The sequence below is a fragment of the Cyanidioschyzon merolae genome, chromosome 19 (assembly GCF_000091205.1).
Source record: "Cyanidioschyzon merolae strain 10D DNA, chromosome 19, complete genome".
Classification (NCBI taxonomy): Eukaryota; Rhodophyta; class Bangiophyceae; order Cyanidiales; family Cyanidiaceae; genus Cyanidioschyzon; species Cyanidioschyzon merolae.
In genome coordinates this window covers 263,214-279,737 of record NC_010145.1, presented here as the reverse complement: position 1 = coordinate 279,737, position 16,524 = coordinate 263,214, and the positions used below count along the sequence as shown (strand labels likewise).

Genomic DNA, 16,524 nt, shown 5'->3' with positions numbered 1-16,524 from the left:
TTTTTTAAGAAGGCTCGTACGCGGAACAAGTCGCACCCTGGATAGATGAGGGGAAAGCTTGACGACATCATCACATGCTCGTGCCGAAACCTCACTGAACATCTCAGGAGAAGAATAAAAGCTTCTTTTCGAACCCTAAATCCTACTATTTTATGGATATCGACCTAACTGCATTCCATTGGAGCGTCATACCTCTTACGGGATATGCTCGCATTTGCTCCCATCTCTAAAGTGTGTCGGGGAAAGAGTCTTGGGCTCGGACTTGATTCATCGCATCGACCGCTTCGAGCGGTGATTGCATCACCGCTTTGCACGAATGCAGCATACTTTTGTCAAAAAATCCTGACTGCTTCTCAACCCGGGTTTCCCTTTCGATTCTCTTTTCATCATAGAGAAAATCGTTTTCCACAAATCCTCCAAAGAATGGAGGTGCGCGTGCTTGCGTGTCCAGCGGACAGCTTAGCCATCGTGGGATTTCCCGGAAGATGACTGTGATGCTGGAGGTCGGCGTCGGGTGCGGATACGGAGGAGGTCATCGAGGCGAACCGCCGTTACCCTCGGGGGCACACACTGAATGACATCGCAAACGTTATCTCGCCGCAGAGCGGCCCGAGGAAGATAAGGTGTAGTTGACGTACGTGAACACCACAAAATAACCAAGAATCACAGCTGCAGATGGCGCATTGAGGCCGTATACGAAGAAATCGAAATGGCGATCTCTCTTAGATCGCAACAGCCGTCTGCGAATGTACGGCGTCGACAACATCAGAAAGCCTTAAAATTGGGACTCGAACGCTGTCATCAACACCCCTCGACTGCTGACAACAGAGCTAGATGGGAAAAAGAGCCCGGTGTTTTCCAAGACAGAAAAGAGAAAAAATCAAGAATTCATAAAAAAGCTTGAAAATGCGCTTCTTTTTGATAAAGAGATTCACTCTCTATTCTTTACGCCAGAGTTGGGAGCGTGGCCTCTCTCCAATTTATTCCGACGCGGGTGCGCTCAAGGTCTGCACGCACGGCGGCGATCATGAGCCAGCCACCGAATGGCGCAGCAATGGCGCGCAGGCCCAAAGCGCTCGTACGGCTGGCGCTCGTCGCTGTGGGCGATGCACACACGCACGTACGCATTGTACGCACACTCACACGCATTTGCGAATGGACGAACTGCACGCGGAGTCTGCAACGGCAGTGGCATATTTCGCTCAGCAGAGGCACTTATTCAGTCAGCTCTAACTGAACGCACAGAGCCCAGCTTTGATCTCGTACAACAACCGAATATAAATGTACTTCGTTGCGCTCAGTCAGGGCGTTGGCGCTCGTTTCGCAAAACTACGAGAGCCAGTTTTAGAGGCACTGGCAACAAAACCTATACCATTGCTAGCGCTGAGCTGTGTGCTTGTCGCGTTGCTCTCTATATTCTGGGTGCTGCGTACCTGGAGAAAGGAAACAACTCTTGTAAAGCCGAGTCCCAAGTCGTACCCGCCTTTGCCAAAAGATGCTTACGATGTTTGCATAGTAGGCGCTGGACCGGCCGGTTCAGTGACTGCGTACTTTTGTGCGCGGGCGGGCTTACGTGTTCTTCTCCTAGAGAAGAAAAAGTTTCCCCGCCAGAAAATCTGCGGTGATGCCGTGTGCACGCTGGCACAAGATATAATGGAGAGAATGGAGAGTGCGACCGGTAAAGGCAGCGTACTGGACGAGATTCTACGCGAAGGCAAGGGCCACCCGGCATCGAACGGGGGACTCGTCTCGCCCGCTGGCTATTCTTATATCGGTAACTCGGTCGGTGAGGGTGATTCCGGTAAATTGGCTCGATCTGCAGTCATTGCGATAAAGCGCATCGTACTGGACGAGAAGTTGGCAAGATCAGCCGCTTACGCTGGCGCGAATCTCCTCGAAGAGGTAAGTGTAGAGAGCGCGCGTTTCGACACAGGAAAGGCTTTATGGAGCATTAGCGGTGAGCGAACTGGAAGCGCTCCTGAGGAGGCCTCTTACCAGGCTCGGGTGTTGGTTTGTGCCGATGGAGCGCCATCAAGGTTGGCAATGCAGCTTGGTATTGTGAAAGAGGCGCCTCAGGGTACGTGCTCTCGCGCGTATGTGAAGGCCGGCTCACACAATTATGCTGCGGATGGAACGGTGATCTACAATCTGAACCTGTTACCGGGCTACATGGCTATTTTCCGGGAAGTGAACGACGAGCTGAACTATTGCTGTTACATCATCCCTGGTAATCCGCGGGTGCGTAACGATGATTTGAGCCGCCTGCATCACGGGTTCGTGAAAGAGGACTTCTATTTATCGCGAGCGCTCGGCCCCAGGGCAGAGTTAGAGCCCATGAAGGCTGGCTCTTTGCGACTGGGTGGTGTGCCACGATCCTATGCGGATAATTTGCTGATCGTTGGTGATGCTGCTGGCTTCATCGATCCCCTGACTGGCGAGGGCATCCATCATGCAATGGATTCCGGAGTGATGGCTGCAGAGGTGCTCAAAGAAGCATTCAAACATTCGGACTTGTCCGCCCGTTTCCTGTCCAACTATCAACGTCGCTGGATGCGGGCTTTTGGCTATGACTTCAAAGCGAGCATGCGGCTCGCCCAAATTCTGTATCGCTTCCCAATTCTGCTGGATGCGGCGACGCTGTGCATTGAGAAGCAAGGTGATGAATTCTTGGCGGAATGGGCGCGCATCATGACTGGCCAGCGGCCTAAGAGCCAACTCTTCCGGCCGTATATCATGTTCGCCATGGCAAAGGAGCTAATTTTATTGGTTATCCTACGTACGCTTGGGCTCGAAAGGAAGCCCATAGATGACGTTCGGAAACACCAGTGAGACTGGTGTTAACATTTTTCGAAACTGTGTATTCGTGGTGTTGCCAGCACAACTTCTCTAGCGTTCGTTTCGTGGATTCACCCATTCCGTAGTAATAATCGCGACTTGCAGGAAACCTCATGCGCAAAGCACAACGCTCTCGGAGAACCGTCAAGATGTGAGAGTGATTATGTTTTTGAATGTTAAAGAGCTGGCCTCCGGTGCATCGTAGGAAGTCTTAGTCGCATTAGAGCGCCACCTCCACAAGCATTGCTCACACTTTGGCCGATTCGTTCAAACGCCAAAGCGTATGAGCTCCATCAGCAGAATCCTGCCTGAACGTGAACAATTTTCACGAATGTAACATTTCTTGCGGGGGGATCATCGCTTTTTTTGGCCATAATGCAGAGCTCTGTTTTGTTGCAGTCGCCTTTAAAGTGATCGGAACAAAGCCCTGCATATTTCCTCAACCAGCTGTCGCTCGCACCGCTTCACATTCTATGCAGCGCGTACTCAAAAATGCACAAGGCGGCGGCATAATGGCGCCGAAGGTGCCCGCATTATGACATGAATTTTTCTCACGCTGCGCTGTGCGAGACGGACCAGTAGCATGTTAGTCAGTACGAGATGCCAGTCCTGCAATGCGCTAAATGATCGATCAACGCAAACAGTGATGCTATCATGGATATGGTTCGTGGGTAGTGTATACGCCTCCAGTACGAACAGCAGCACAGCGAGGGCGAACTCTGCTGAGCAATTTCACTGACAATCGCCATAAAGTAGATGCCACTGAAGGCTTCCGTGCTTCATCGCTTCCAACTGAGGGGCGCGGCGAACATGGAAGGCGAATACAATGAGCTGTCTCTTTCTCAATGTGGAGTGCGTCATTCATTGCCGTCGTCCAACAGTTTCGAAGCCGTTTTCGCCAGGTCGATCAATTCGGATCAACTCTATGTTAAACAGTAGCGTCTTGTCTACGAGGCCCTTGTTCTCAAGCACAAAATTGAGAGCACGCATGCCGCTGAAGGTCCGTGGTTTTGGTCCGACACGATCGTGGTTCCAGTCCGAGCCGTCTAGAGGATACCCGCGCTCGGGCGGAACGATCACCTGTCTAACACCTCCCGGATGCATTGTCAGCAGAGTCTCTTCGAGAGCAGGTACGAGTTCCCCTCGGCCAAGGACGTAGCGAGAATATTCGCGGTCGTCACCAAAAGCGCCACCCTGTACTCGATTTTTAGCCTCGAAAATTCGCCCATAGTAACCAATTGTGTACCCACTCCAGTTGAGGACCACCCGGTCACCTGGGCGGGGTGTGATCTCCGTGTCGCCAATACGCACGTCTCGATACTGTACTCCATCAGGTAACGTTACAAAGTCCGAGTATCGCATACGGGGTTTCCCATAGTCTTTGCCTTCTAGTGCAGGAAGGAGTTCCCAGCGCTCGGGCGACACGACTCCGCCCTCTACGCGCTCCTGACTAGCAAGTGTCGAAGTGGACGTGAACGCTGCACCCCCAGTCCACTCGGGAAAACCTGACAAAAGCGCCACCAATGCAACTACAGCTACAAGGTGCTGGCGACTATTTGTCACTCGCTCCCATTCTCGAGTCGCAACAAGTCGTTCAAGGGGAGTGCGCGTTCGTCCTACTCTCCGGAAACGCCCGACAAGCGAGCGCGTTGGTGAGCCCCTTCCGTGGACGGGCCCCACGAAGCCCAGCTGTCTGCTGTTTGTCAGAAGCATGCACGTCTAGAAATTGAGGAGTTGAGACTGATTTGTCTACCGAGATGACGCTCGTTCTGCGAGTGCCTCCGAAAGCCTATGACAACCTAGAGTCTGCTGCGTAAGACGGGACGCCAAAAAGGCTGCAACACCTACAGCATTATATTTTTCCAGCTGAATTTTGTTTCAACCTCGATGCGGTGAATAGCTTGAGATCGAAGTGGCCCGGAATGAAAAAAAAATCGTAACGTACATAAAAAACAACAAAACAAACTAGTCGCAAACTATTTATTAAAGAACAACTATCTTAAAGACCCACACACCATGCCTGCTTAAGAGGTCTAGTTTTTCCGGAGAAGCTCTGAAAGTGGGTAAACACGGGGTGCTTGGGCGACGGCGAAGGAAGCCCACGCCAGGGACCTTGACCGCAACGAACGGAGGGGCGGAGGCAGCAGCAGCAGAAAAAGCTGACGAAAATTCTGAGCAGTTATCCGCCCCTCCCGAATCAACGCTGCAGGTTCGGGCGCAAATCTTGGATCGATCCTTAAACTCGGGCTCCGGTTTACCTCCTACATTGGGTACCTACCTCAACTTTGGGAACAATTTCGGCGGATACTTTGGAAGACGGCTGGCAGTATGTTCGCGATCGAAGCTGGAATAAGCGACTTGCCCGCCTATGTATTTGGGGAGCGGATACGAAGCCGCTGACAGGGTGGTTCATAGCGTATCCCCAGTGATTGAGGGGAGCTTCACGCGTCCGGCAAGATAAAGGTCGCATTCGAATCGACTTTGACTAATGTACATCTGATTCTACGCTAGCGCTGCGGCAGACACTCACTGAACGACTGGAATGCAGGAGGCAATGGTGGCATGTGCGTTCTCACACGCCGTGGAGGGTGCATCTCAATCGACAACGTATCTCTCGAGTACCGCAGCGCTATTCCTATTCCCTTACGCGCTACGACTCGATAGGTTTCGCATCATGGAAAATTTTTGGGGGTAGCCTCGATTCTAGACGACGTAAGGTACTTCCTGGAACGCTGAGACGTCCATATCCTGGCATTGCAGGAGACACTACACTCAGAGAACACAAAGACGTATTATCGTCTGCATATCCCAGGCTACAACACGGTTGAACCAACGTACGTAGACCCTACGGACAAGCCAACTTCGTTACGCACACGTGGTGTTGCGCTCACTGTCGATCGACGCCTCACTTGCTATGCGGTCGGCAACCCGTCTCCATGGATGGTCTTTGTGAGTGTTACAATTCCAGGTCAGCCTGCACCTTGGCTTGTGGGCTCCATTTATATACCACACGCCTGTGAGATGCGCCGACAGGCACTCAAAGAGTTGGCCTCCAACATCCAGCGATTGAAACGCCGCACACGGAATGAGGAACCGATGATAATTATGGGAGATTTTAACATGTCGGCGGGCCACCTTAGGCAACACCTACAACGAATGAGATGCGGATTGCTGTCGGTGAATCCGTGTAGAGGTTCACCCCTGACGTGGCACCGCATTACCGACCAACGTTTGCTTCGCTCATCGATAGACCACATCTTAAGCGACCGATGCGACCCGGCACTCCAACATACCGCCGTTGACCGAATTTGGGATGCCTCAGATCACTGGCCCATCCACTGCAGATGGTACCCGCGCCCGAGGAACCAAAATGCTGAACCAGTAGCCGACACGACTCAGAGCGCACAGCGAGGGTTACCAGCAATTGCACCCTCAACATACCAAGCCCGGATACTAACCAACAAGTCACTTGCAGCCTTCCGAGAAAAGATAACGAATTATCAGTACATTAACGAAGAAGAGACAACAATAGAGTGATCTACAATAGGAAAAGAGACTCAAGGCGATACGGAAGGATAGACACGCTGGCATCATGATCCACGTACCAGAAGAATAACCAGAGAAAGCAGCTCAGGAAAGAGCCCGAAGAAGAAAAAGACCAGCAAGAAAAAAACAGAAGAATAGAAAAAAGAACTCCCAAATGAGCTCATCACAAGGTATCCCCCGAGAGGGCACCCCAGCTGGAACTCAAGAAAGCCGTCGCCAAACCCAGGCACCTGCTCACAGCGTTGAAGATCCGAAAAGCCGTGCATACAAATCTTTTGACCAATTGGCACGCGAGTATGTAGATGGGAATCAGAAGATTGCCAGAGAACTGGGACTGCTTGCACCAGAACGCAACAGTTGCAAACCTCAGTACCTGAAACGACGTAAAAAAGCACAGATTGATGGATGCCACCGACTCAACAAGATCGTCAACCGCACCGCCATACGCGCCAACGCCGGAGACAAGGAAGCGAAGGCAGTCCTAACGGCGCTACAGGCACAACATGAGGAAGCTATCAAAAGAAAGAAGAAACTTTCCAGAGAAGACAAACAGGAGGATCGAAATCGCAGAATCGCCTCCCTGGCGAAATCTATGCTGGAGAGCACCAACGAAGATGAGACATGGCGCTCCATTCGATCGAGACTGGACCCACCAAGAAAGTGCCTGGGGCTCACACCAATTGTTTATAAGGAAGCGCTGAGGACGGAGAGTGCCTCAGTGAATGAGGCCTGGATAGACCACGGGACAGAGCTGCATGAAGACGCAACTGGGCACTGCCAAGACCCAATCTATTGGCACCAATATGCTGCAGAACTACCGCGCCTCGACCCGGTACCGGTATGGAACGACCCAATCTTCTGGCCTGAATCTGTCCGGACCCTCTTAAGGTCATGCAACCGCAAAACACCTGGCTTTGACGGTATCCCTACGGAGTGGATGAAACTGGCGACCCCAAAAGACGAGACAACAGGGACACTATCGATACCAGATGAACCTGACACAATCTTAGGCAAGCGCCTTCTGGAGCTCATCCAACGCATGTTCGAAGAAGCGTACATCCCAGATGTATGGAGGACTGCCGAGGTCGTACCGATCCTCAAAAAGGACTCCGAACCCCACAGACATGAATATCTACCGGACTATGCGCCTCATCCCGTAAATCATGAAGCTACTTTGCGCCAACCTCACGAACCGGACTCAGAGGGGCCTCGAGGAACGCAAATTCCTCGCCCCAGAACAGGCTGGATTCCGGAGCCGCGAGGAGTACATGAGCCATGACCTGACCTTCATTGAAGTGGTGCAACGTCGCTCCATTAGCTGCCAACAACCAACTTACGTATGCTTCATCGACTTTCAAAAGGCCTTTGAAACGGTCCCGCACGAGGCTCCATTTCTGAAGATGGAACGTGCCGGAGTCTCCGGAAAGTGCTTAGCGTTCTTCCGTGCGCTCTATGCAGACTCGTGGATGTGCACCCGACTGGGCGACTGCTCAAGAACCCCTTCGATAAGAATCCGCCGTGGACTGCGACAGGGCGACCGCGCATCCCCGCGCCTTTTCAACATCTTCATCAACGATCTGCTGAACAACCGCAGACAATACGGACTTGAGGTGCCGTGGATAGACTGTGGAGATGCCCGATGAGGAGCCCTCACATAGAAACCGCCTCGCAGGCCTTCTACTTGCCGACGACGTCGTGCTGTTGGCACCCGCCCCGGAAACGCTTGCGGCTAGCATGCAACAAGTCAGCGCCTGGGCCGATCGCTGGGTTATGAACATAGGAGCATTGAAGTGCGGCGCCATGGTCATCCATGGAGACTCACAGAGCATTCGCAATCGCTCATGGCGGTTGCAGAATCAGGAAATTCCGATCGTGGAAAAATATCGCTACCTGGGGGTCTGTCTCACGCCGACGCTCGACGAAAAGGCTCACGTCGACGAGATGATCGCCAAGATGCATAGACGTACAGCGATCGCACGCCCATTCCCATCCGACCCCTCTATCCCCTTAGCAATCCGTACGAGGGCACTAAGGATGTGTATCATCCAGCCTTCGACCTGGGGTGCTGAATGGTGCGGCATGAAGCACACAAATGCCTCGCGTCTGCAGACAGCTGCCAACAGGGCAATGCGACTCGTTGTTGTTGTTGGATGCTCAATGCAGCGCAGAGCAACCAACCCGCTGGCACTCGGACTTGAACTCCAAATAGCCTCGATAGAAGCGATAGCAGCAGGCTGCTGGGCATGTATACGGGCCAAAGGGCCCACTATGCGCACCCCTTTGAGTCGGATTTTCATGCAGACCCCAACGCACCGCAAGAAAACTTGGATGAAATCAGCGCAGATTTGGCTAAAGCGCCTCTTACGCGAAAATGCGCTCCAATCGTTCCCCAGAAATGTACAAGGCTCCCGCCGCCTCTAGCGAACGGTCCGAACGCCAATATGGGAAGGTAGACACGGTACCAGTCGCGCCAGTAACGCCGGCTTGACTCTATACCGGAACTACAACCTAGCATACACAAGCAAGTACTGGTGGGAGGCGCTGGAATTCCCGGGACTTGCTCGCGGTACCCAGTGGCTCGCCAAAATCCGCGTTGGTGGCTTCTGGCTACCAGCACCGGCTCTACTCCGTACGGGAACACTGGAACCGCACTGGGAGTCACACTGTACCTGCTATCGAGACGAAATCCCCGAGACGCTGACATATTTAAGCTTACAGTGCCCGCGCTCGAAGCAGGAGCGCAGCGAGTTCCTTGGAGGACAGCAGCAGCTGGACATCACCGTGATTGTCGAAGGCCGGACACTCACTCTGAGTGTAGCACTGGCAACTGATGGTGCGCTAACGGAGCCTCAGCGCTCATGAGTGGCCAATAAACTCAAACTCTACCTTCTAGGCAGCAGGTCCAACGAATCGGATGAGCACACGGGTTTAGTGCTCTTTGTGCCTACCCACTGTGATGGGTGTCAAGCACAAACCCGCATTGCCAACCGACAACAACGCATTCCATGCATGATCACGAAGGAGAGAGGCGGCTCTCAGGATATATCCTAACAGCCAAGTTTCTACAGCGTGTATTGCAGCGAAGGCAAGCCTGCATTTGCAGACTATCCGAGCACAAACTGACGACGAGACCCGATTCTACGTCGGGTGAAGCACACCTCGAGCAGACGCTCTTTGTGGTACGGCAACGCCGTTCTGTCTCCGTGCAGCGACTGCACCGGCGCTATAGGCGCTATTGCTGTCGCTTTCGGCAGGCTCGGCACCCGATAGGACGCATGAAACGACCAGAATATCCGAGACGAAGTATAGGTAATGTAACATGGAGGTAGGGGGTTGATGGATATCCCACCTCACACTGACAAAAAACACAAAAAAATTAAGAAACGAAAAATGCGCATAATCGGAGAACGCTGGCTTAGGTAAACATTTCGTCAGTGATTAAAGAAAAATCGAAGTGGCCCGGCAAGATACCCCACAGAATGTAGACGAAATGCCCAGTATATGTTCTTTACTGAGCAATACACGGAATACTGCATTCCTTCTGCAGGTCAGTCATACCACAGTTTCAGATGGTTCAGGAACACTGGAAGGAGAGAAGCATGTACACTACAGGCAAAAAACCAATATTCTCGGAGATTGCCTGCTGTCGGTGGTAGAAAACGTCCCGTTAATCGCCTTACGGAAAGCAAAAAGGACGATGAAAGTCTCCACGGGCGTCTCGGTTACTCAGCAGTTTGTTCGTGTAGTCTTGAAAACACTAGGATACGCTTACAAGAAAGTCAAAGTTCAATGAACGTCAGCTTCCACCGAAATCGCAACGACAGAATTCTCGGAACGCTGCGATCGATATGAAGCACAGAGACATTGGTATGTTTTTCAAATCGATGAAACCTTCTTCGGAAAAACGATCGGGGCATGGATGGGTATTCGCTGACTGGGGGCCCGATGCATGCATGAAGGTACTCGAAGAGAACGATGATATCTTCATCAGTTCAAGCTGGAATGGATTCATTTGATGGCCTCAGTTTCGCAAGTGAAGAAGGCTCATACAACAGCGCCACCAAGTTTGTGGAATCATTAAAGACTTTACTCCTGACGTCTGGCGACGTCCTTCCATTGATCAACATGGTATTTAACAATTCGACTTGGTTTCGAGCATTTGCGGATCCTGCCTGGGTACAGTAGCTTTTCATCCCTCCGTAATTGCCGTGATTCAACGTCTTCGAATGACCGTTTTGGATCGTGAAACGTAATGATCCCTCCGCTGGCCGAATCGCTGAAGCTTTCAGCACACGACGACACACTGGGGCACATTTCGTCTCTCCTACGCAAGAGCTTCACGCTTGAGGAATTTTCTCACCTGAGTTCATAAAGAGGTGCATTCATTTTCAAGACCATACTGTATAAAGGAAACTTATGGACATGGAAGTGGAGGGTCCTGGAGGCCCCTTGCCTGCGGGTTCGACGAACAAGCGAAAAATTCTCTCCTTGGCGACCATCGAGCGATGAGGAGCAAGTGACCACGGAAAAGATGACGATGAGAGATGTGCGATGCAAGGTGTCTGCCCGACAGTAGGATGACGAGACTGTAGGGGCACAAAGGGCACGAGTTCAAGGAACCCTTGCATAAATAACGTTAACTAGCAGCAATGTATGCAAGGAGATCGTGAGCCGAGACTTCGAAACCGATATCAACATCAGACGATGTGCGGTGCTGAAGACGAGAATCGCATAGCTGACGCCAGAGAACTTCGTGAAGCTGCCTTTCAGGCTTGAAGTGTATAAGGAGAAGCTGAAACCGATAGCAGGTGCCCGGTCAAAAATGGCTGGAAGTCGTCTGCGCTTGAGTTTATATGTTTACTCTCACTGTTCGACAAACATTTTTTGTTCCAATGACGATATATTTTTATTTATTGACTGGTTGCTTCAACCAAGGAATCTGTAAAGAGCGATAATTTTGTGGAGTCCGGGCTCGAGCACAGCGGCGGGCAACTGAATAGCACGATGTTACGTAAAACTGGCTGTGAGTCTTGGAAGCGTGCTCTACTGCTCTAGTAAACGCTCATGAAAACGCTCGCGCAGTGCTCGAGTTGCTATGCTTGTTGACGGGAACGACCGCTGGCTGTTTTTTGACGTACTTGGAAACTGCCAGAGCGTCGGAGAGCTTCGCTTAGTCGTCGGCTTTGGAACCTTCGAAACGCAGCTAAAAATTTGGCACCCTACGCGAGTGCCACGCTGCAAAACCTGCAACCTCGAGCAATCTTGCGTACCGGCCTGCGAGTCGCGTTCACGAGGCCAGCTTTCCCATACGAGCAGGTTACTCTGGCAGAAATAGGAACTGGAAACTAGGGCGCCAATTGCTGAAGAGCAGAGATCGTGCCCTCCGTTGCAGCTCATAACGTAGTTGCGACCCGAAACGCCACAGCTGTCGACCGAGACATCGCTGGTGCCAGGAAAACAGCAAGCACCGCAGGCAAGAGCTCCAGTCACTTGGCACGACTGGGAGAAGCTGTCCAACATGTACGGAACAGCGGGAGTGGAGCCGATTTCGTCGAAGGCGCCGAAGCATACCTCTGCGGGAGGCTGTACGCTCTGCGTGGGTGCGTCAGAGCGAAACCCCGTGGAGAAACCCAAAAGGTCGCCCTGGGGGTTATTCTGGAGCGTCATAGCCTTCAACGGAGTCTGCCCTATACTGGTCCTTGCGTTAGTCTACAGTTCATCTCAGCAAAGCGCGAAGACAGCAGCTTTTTTGGCGCTTTTGACGCTCTGGCTCGGCGTTGGCTTCTACTGCTACCAAATTTGGGGCGACGCAAGACAGTCGCGTACGAAACTTCCTGCGGCAACCGAATCCGTGGACCAGGGCGCTGGTACCCCGCATGTGTCTCCGACATGAACCTACATTGCTTGGCTTGGTGCCCGCCCGTGGACTCCATCGCAACGCCTCCGTGTCATTACAAAAACCGACGCCGATTGCAAGGCTCCTCCAATCAAAAATGCAGTTGACGAGCAGTGGCTTCTGCCTTCCCTGTAGACAGCAGCGGCGCATACAAAGTAAATAAGCTCGTTTCATCGATCGTAAACCGACAAGAAATCTAAAATGCAGCCTTCGGCGATCGCGAACCACGGTGCCGCGGTTTCGCCTGTGCGCCCGTGTTGAGCGACTTGAATGATAGGGATGCACTACATTCCGCTTACTAGCCCTGCAGATAGCAATGCCCGAGTAGCAATAAATGCTGAAGAATTTCCACGTTTCCTCAACAGATAACAATCAAAACGCGAGCTTCCCATGTCGCGTCTTCAAGCGGAGAGGTTTGCATTGATTGGGGAGAGCGCTATGAAACCTCGTAGGACGCTTTTTTGACCTTTGGATAGGGCCCTGTTTCCCATCAGCAATGAGAGATGGACTGCTCGCAGACGCAGCTGAGGACACAGCTACGCTCCAATAAACTCCGCACACGATGTCGCTTTGGTACATCCTCCTCCTAGTTTGAACGTTTTGCGTGCTTTTGGGAAGGCAGGCCGCATCTGCCTCCGAGAAAATATTTCACCGAAAAAATAGAATTCTCATCTTGCGCCATCGGAAACCGGTATATACCACATCTGCTTGAGGAAGTTTTCCTCAAATGACGAGCAGGAACAAGAGATTCGTCATAGATCTGATTCATTAGGATGCAGCCGGTCTTCTATCGCATCCGTGATGGGAGCTCTCGAATCAGCAGCTTGTGTGAAAACTTTCTCGCACAGTCTCGTGTGAGACAGTAATGCACTACATTGCTCGAATGTGAAAGTCATCAACAGCGCGAAACGGCGCCACTATGCGCGAAGACGGCGCGCCACAGCGCTGGCGTCTCCAATATCCAGCGAGTCTCCGTACGCTCTTCGCAGTTTTCCGAAGATTTCAAGGGCTACCGGGTGATGTATTCTTCTCCGACTCCTCAGAAGAGACCTCGCCATTTGCTCTCCATTCTTCTAATCCCTGATGCGTATTTGGCTGAACCCGTTGCTGGAGCGCTAGAATATAGGCATCAACAGCGCCTGACTTCGGCGAGGATGCTGTAGCTGTGCCAGCCTGCTCGACTTCTTTATGGTCGACCTCGTCAGCTGCTTGCTGCGCTGTCCACTTTGAACGAGCAGCGTGCTCGAGTTTGCGCAGCCATCGTTCAATGGAGCCTGCTATGAAACCAAGGCCAGCGCCGTATGCAGCTCCAGAAAGAGCTAGCGAGGCAGAACCGGTAGGAAGTCGGAAGAGAAAGCCTGTTATGGAGCCAGCAGCAAGACCGCTGGACTGTTCAACGCCCGCCGATCGGGTCCAGTTACAGAGTATACAGCCGTCTGCTAAAGGCTCAGCAGGCGCCGAGCGCAACCATTCCCGAACACCGAGGTCGACAGCGCTATAGAGGGCCACGAAGAGGCCGAGGTGAGCACTGGTGCTCACCACGCCACTCGTCACGAAGTAGGCGAGGCGCCTCGATGGCGAGTTCACGAGACCCGCAGGCATTGGGTACGCTTTTCGCATACGTGCGCGTTGAAGTCCCTGGCCAAAGCCCAGTGCTGCTCCACCGAGAAGGCCCCATACAGTGCGCTGACCCCACAGCGCCAAACTCTCCGGTGCAGACGGTAGCGGTTCGCCGTCTTGCACTGGTCGAAAGTACGCACTAAAGTTGGGATAGCGTCGTGAGTCGTCATTCATAGACCTGGACGAGCAGGATAGCCGTCCCGGTCGGCTTTCGAGAGCAACACTAGTAGGTCCGTAGTAGCGTTCCCCGTTGCTCCACGGGAGCTCGCACAGAAAATTGAGTCTTGTACGCAAACAGCAGTAGTTGTGCCTGAATACTGCTCCCAACAAGCGACAACTACGACTTTCACGCGAGATAGCCAAATGGTCGTCCTCTAAGTCGCTCGCTCGGCGAGAAACAAGCCGTCTTCGCCTGTGGCAGCTGCTTCCGCTCCCTGCTGCGTTCTGAGCTCGACAGACGCACCGTGCGTGTTCCGGTGCTCGCAACGATCGCCGAATCAGACACTAGTTCTTTGGAGCGTCAAAATAAGAAAGCTCATGTGCATGCCTATAAAAAAGAAAACACTGCAAATTCTACGGCTTGGAGAGCTTTTGCACATGAAATAGCCGTGGATGGTTGGAAATACTGTCCCAATGACCGATTTCGCAGCGAACGTTTTGCAACTGTGACTGTCCGGCAGTCGCATTCCAGTTTCGAGAAGGCTAGACGCCGCGAGTCGAGCAGCTCCAACGAGCGAGATTTGTGTTGCGAGTGTCAAAGTTCATCTGAAAGTCTATAGGTTTGAATGCGCGGATTTATATCAAAACACTGTGTTGCATCTCGCTTCATATCCGCAGTAAAATCGGATAGTATATCAGCACGATCTTTCTCCAACTGCCAGGGAATCCAAATCACAGCGTATATATGAGAGTACACGAGTCTCACTCGATTGCTGATCCATATCGTACCAGTGCATAGCTCCAGTCGGGAATCCAGAGCCCTCTCTCGCCGCCACTGATTCTTTTCATCGCAAGCCTTCTGCGTTCCAGTACCATGGCGCCGCGAAGGTCGAACCGATTACTACCTCGAGCGCTCGCTTCATGCAAAACCGATGGACGCTCCGGAAGCACGAGACGCTTCCGGGTGCTCGTTGAGACGCCCAAGTCTCCGCGCAGAATGTGCTTGCACGCGTGGCTGCTCGGGGAATCACGCCGTTGCCAGCCGCTCACCTGCACCCTCGTCGCTACCTGACGATGCCCCGCTTCCCGCACACCACGTCGTGCATCAGGTTCCGTTTCACATTCGTCTTCTCTACCCGTTTCGGCGTGCACACATGCTTGTGATGCGTATACGTCGTTTTGAACTCATCAACGGGAGCACGTACCGCATCGATTCCTGCACTCGGTGTGCGCTCTCGCGCAACGAACACGGGTACGTGCTTTGCGCGCAGCAATACGTCGAGCGCCTTCGTCCTCCACCAAACGATGCGACACGTCTGTCGATGCTTTGTCCAACTGACTGACCACGTAGGCGATTGCACGCCAGTTCGGCCTATACAACCGAAACCGTTGGCGGCCCCAGCGCGGTTCGCTGTGCCCCTGCCCCAATATCGTCCGCATGTGCCGCATGGTCGCTAAGGCGCACCCCGGAGCAAGCGTGCAGGGCATCCACTTCAGCTCTGCATCCTGGGGACTGCCTCGACCGCGAATGAGCTGTTGGGCAATCCCGCCCGTTTGGCGAAAAGTAGGCGACCACACGATTTCCATGCTGCTGCTACTGCTGATCTTTTCGGAATACTCGCGTGTTCCTGGTGTGCGAACATCGATGATCCCTGTTAGGGCGCCCGTGTCCAGGTCTGCACGCTTCTCTGAATGAAGTCTCATTGAGAGCGACGAGCACTCGTCCGTCCCGTAGTAACCGCTCGCTTTTCATGATGTAATCGATCGCGGGTGTGCGTATGAGAGTGTGCGCGTCTCGTTCAACGTACGACGGTCTCACGGAGCAACGTGCTTTTGCGTCGTCCACCCGTGCCTCTTCATTACCGTCGGTATCGACGGTACAGAATCTTCATATCGTGTGGTTTTTTCTCTGCTTTTTCTGAACGGAACTGTGGAGTGGAACGGATTGAAAACGAGCAAGGCTTGTAGGTGGCGTCTGGTACGTTCTCGTTTTGGAGCGCAGTTCTAGGAACAGGCACTACGAGACAGCTGATTCATGCACTTTATCGGATTGCGTTGCCTTCAGTTCAGAATGACGGCGGTTTGCGCACGCAAGCCATAAAAAGCTCAAAACGTTTCGCGACTTTCCCCCGAACCTAAAGTACACAATTGCTTGGTTGAACACCTGCGAGAAAAGCAATCGAAACAAAAGCGCGCCCTCGAAAAGTTGTTCCAGAATCCACTGCTCTAAGTTTATAGTCGGTACAACGAGCAGCGGTTCACGACCATGATAGGTACATAGACACCCACTCGCAGACGCCTCACTCTCTCGTCTGACCGGCCGCCTGCTATCAGTTCCAGATTCTGCATGTATACCTCGAGCCTGAGAGGCTGCCTCACAAGACGGGCTCGCGCCAGCGCCTCGGGTATCCTCTTCAGCACCGCACATCGTTTGGTATAGATGGCGGCGTTCACGTCTCGATTCACGA

The 16,524-nt window shown here is 52.7% G+C and overlaps 4 protein-coding genes and 1 non-coding gene across 5 annotated transcripts, besides 3 other annotated features; 2 read left to right on the top strand and 3 right to left on the bottom strand.

The window, feature by feature from the left end:
* Nucleotides 1-1,281: 1,281 nt before the first annotated feature.
* On the top strand, nucleotides 1,282-2,829 carry CYME_CMS109C (similar to geranylgeranyl hydrogenase; the record flags this gene model as incomplete). The annotated part of the gene is made up of 1 exon (XM_005538722.1): nucleotides 1,282-2,829. The coding sequence occupies one exon, from the start codon at nucleotides 1,282-1,284 to the stop codon at nucleotides 2,827-2,829; it is 1,548 nt and encodes a 515-aa protein (XP_005538779.1).
* An 867-nt stretch (nucleotides 2,830-3,696) lies between these two features.
* On the bottom strand, nucleotides 3,697-4,548 carry CYME_CMS108C (immunophilin; the record flags this gene model as incomplete). The annotated part of the gene is made up of 1 exon (XM_005538721.1): nucleotides 3,697-4,548. The coding sequence occupies one exon, from the start codon at nucleotides 4,546-4,548 to the stop codon at nucleotides 3,697-3,699; it is 852 nt and encodes a 283-aa protein (XP_005538778.1).
* A 2,996-nt stretch (nucleotides 4,549-7,544) lies between these two features.
* CYME_CMS107C (retroelement, dead) lies at nucleotides 7,545-8,024 on the top strand (the record flags this gene model as incomplete). The annotated part of the gene is made up of 1 exon (XM_005538720.1): nucleotides 7,545-8,024. One exon carries the CDS (start codon nucleotides 7,545-7,547, stop codon nucleotides 8,022-8,024), a length of 480 nt encoding a protein of 159 aa, XP_005538777.1.
* A 1,034-nt stretch (nucleotides 8,025-9,058) lies between these two features.
* Nucleotides 9,059-10,756: a sequence feature (repetitive element).
* Nucleotides 10,757-11,384: 628 nt separating this feature from the next.
* Nucleotides 11,385-12,475: a sequence feature (possible transcribed region).
* Nucleotides 12,476-13,279: 804 nt separating this feature from the next.
* Nucleotides 13,280-14,071, bottom strand: CYME_CMS105C (hypothetical protein; the record flags this gene model as incomplete). Its single annotated transcript, XM_005538719.1, has 1 exon — nucleotides 13,280-14,071. The coding sequence occupies one exon, from the start codon at nucleotides 14,069-14,071 to the stop codon at nucleotides 13,280-13,282; it is 792 nt and encodes a 263-aa protein (XP_005538776.1).
* Nucleotides 14,072-14,673: 602 nt separating this feature from the next.
* Nucleotides 14,674-16,482, bottom strand: CYME_CMS104T. The gene has a single exon (XR_002461651.1). It is a non-coding gene; the product is annotated as a hypothetical transcript (transcript).
* Nucleotides 15,902-16,524: part of a sequence feature (possible transcribed region) that runs on past the window's edge.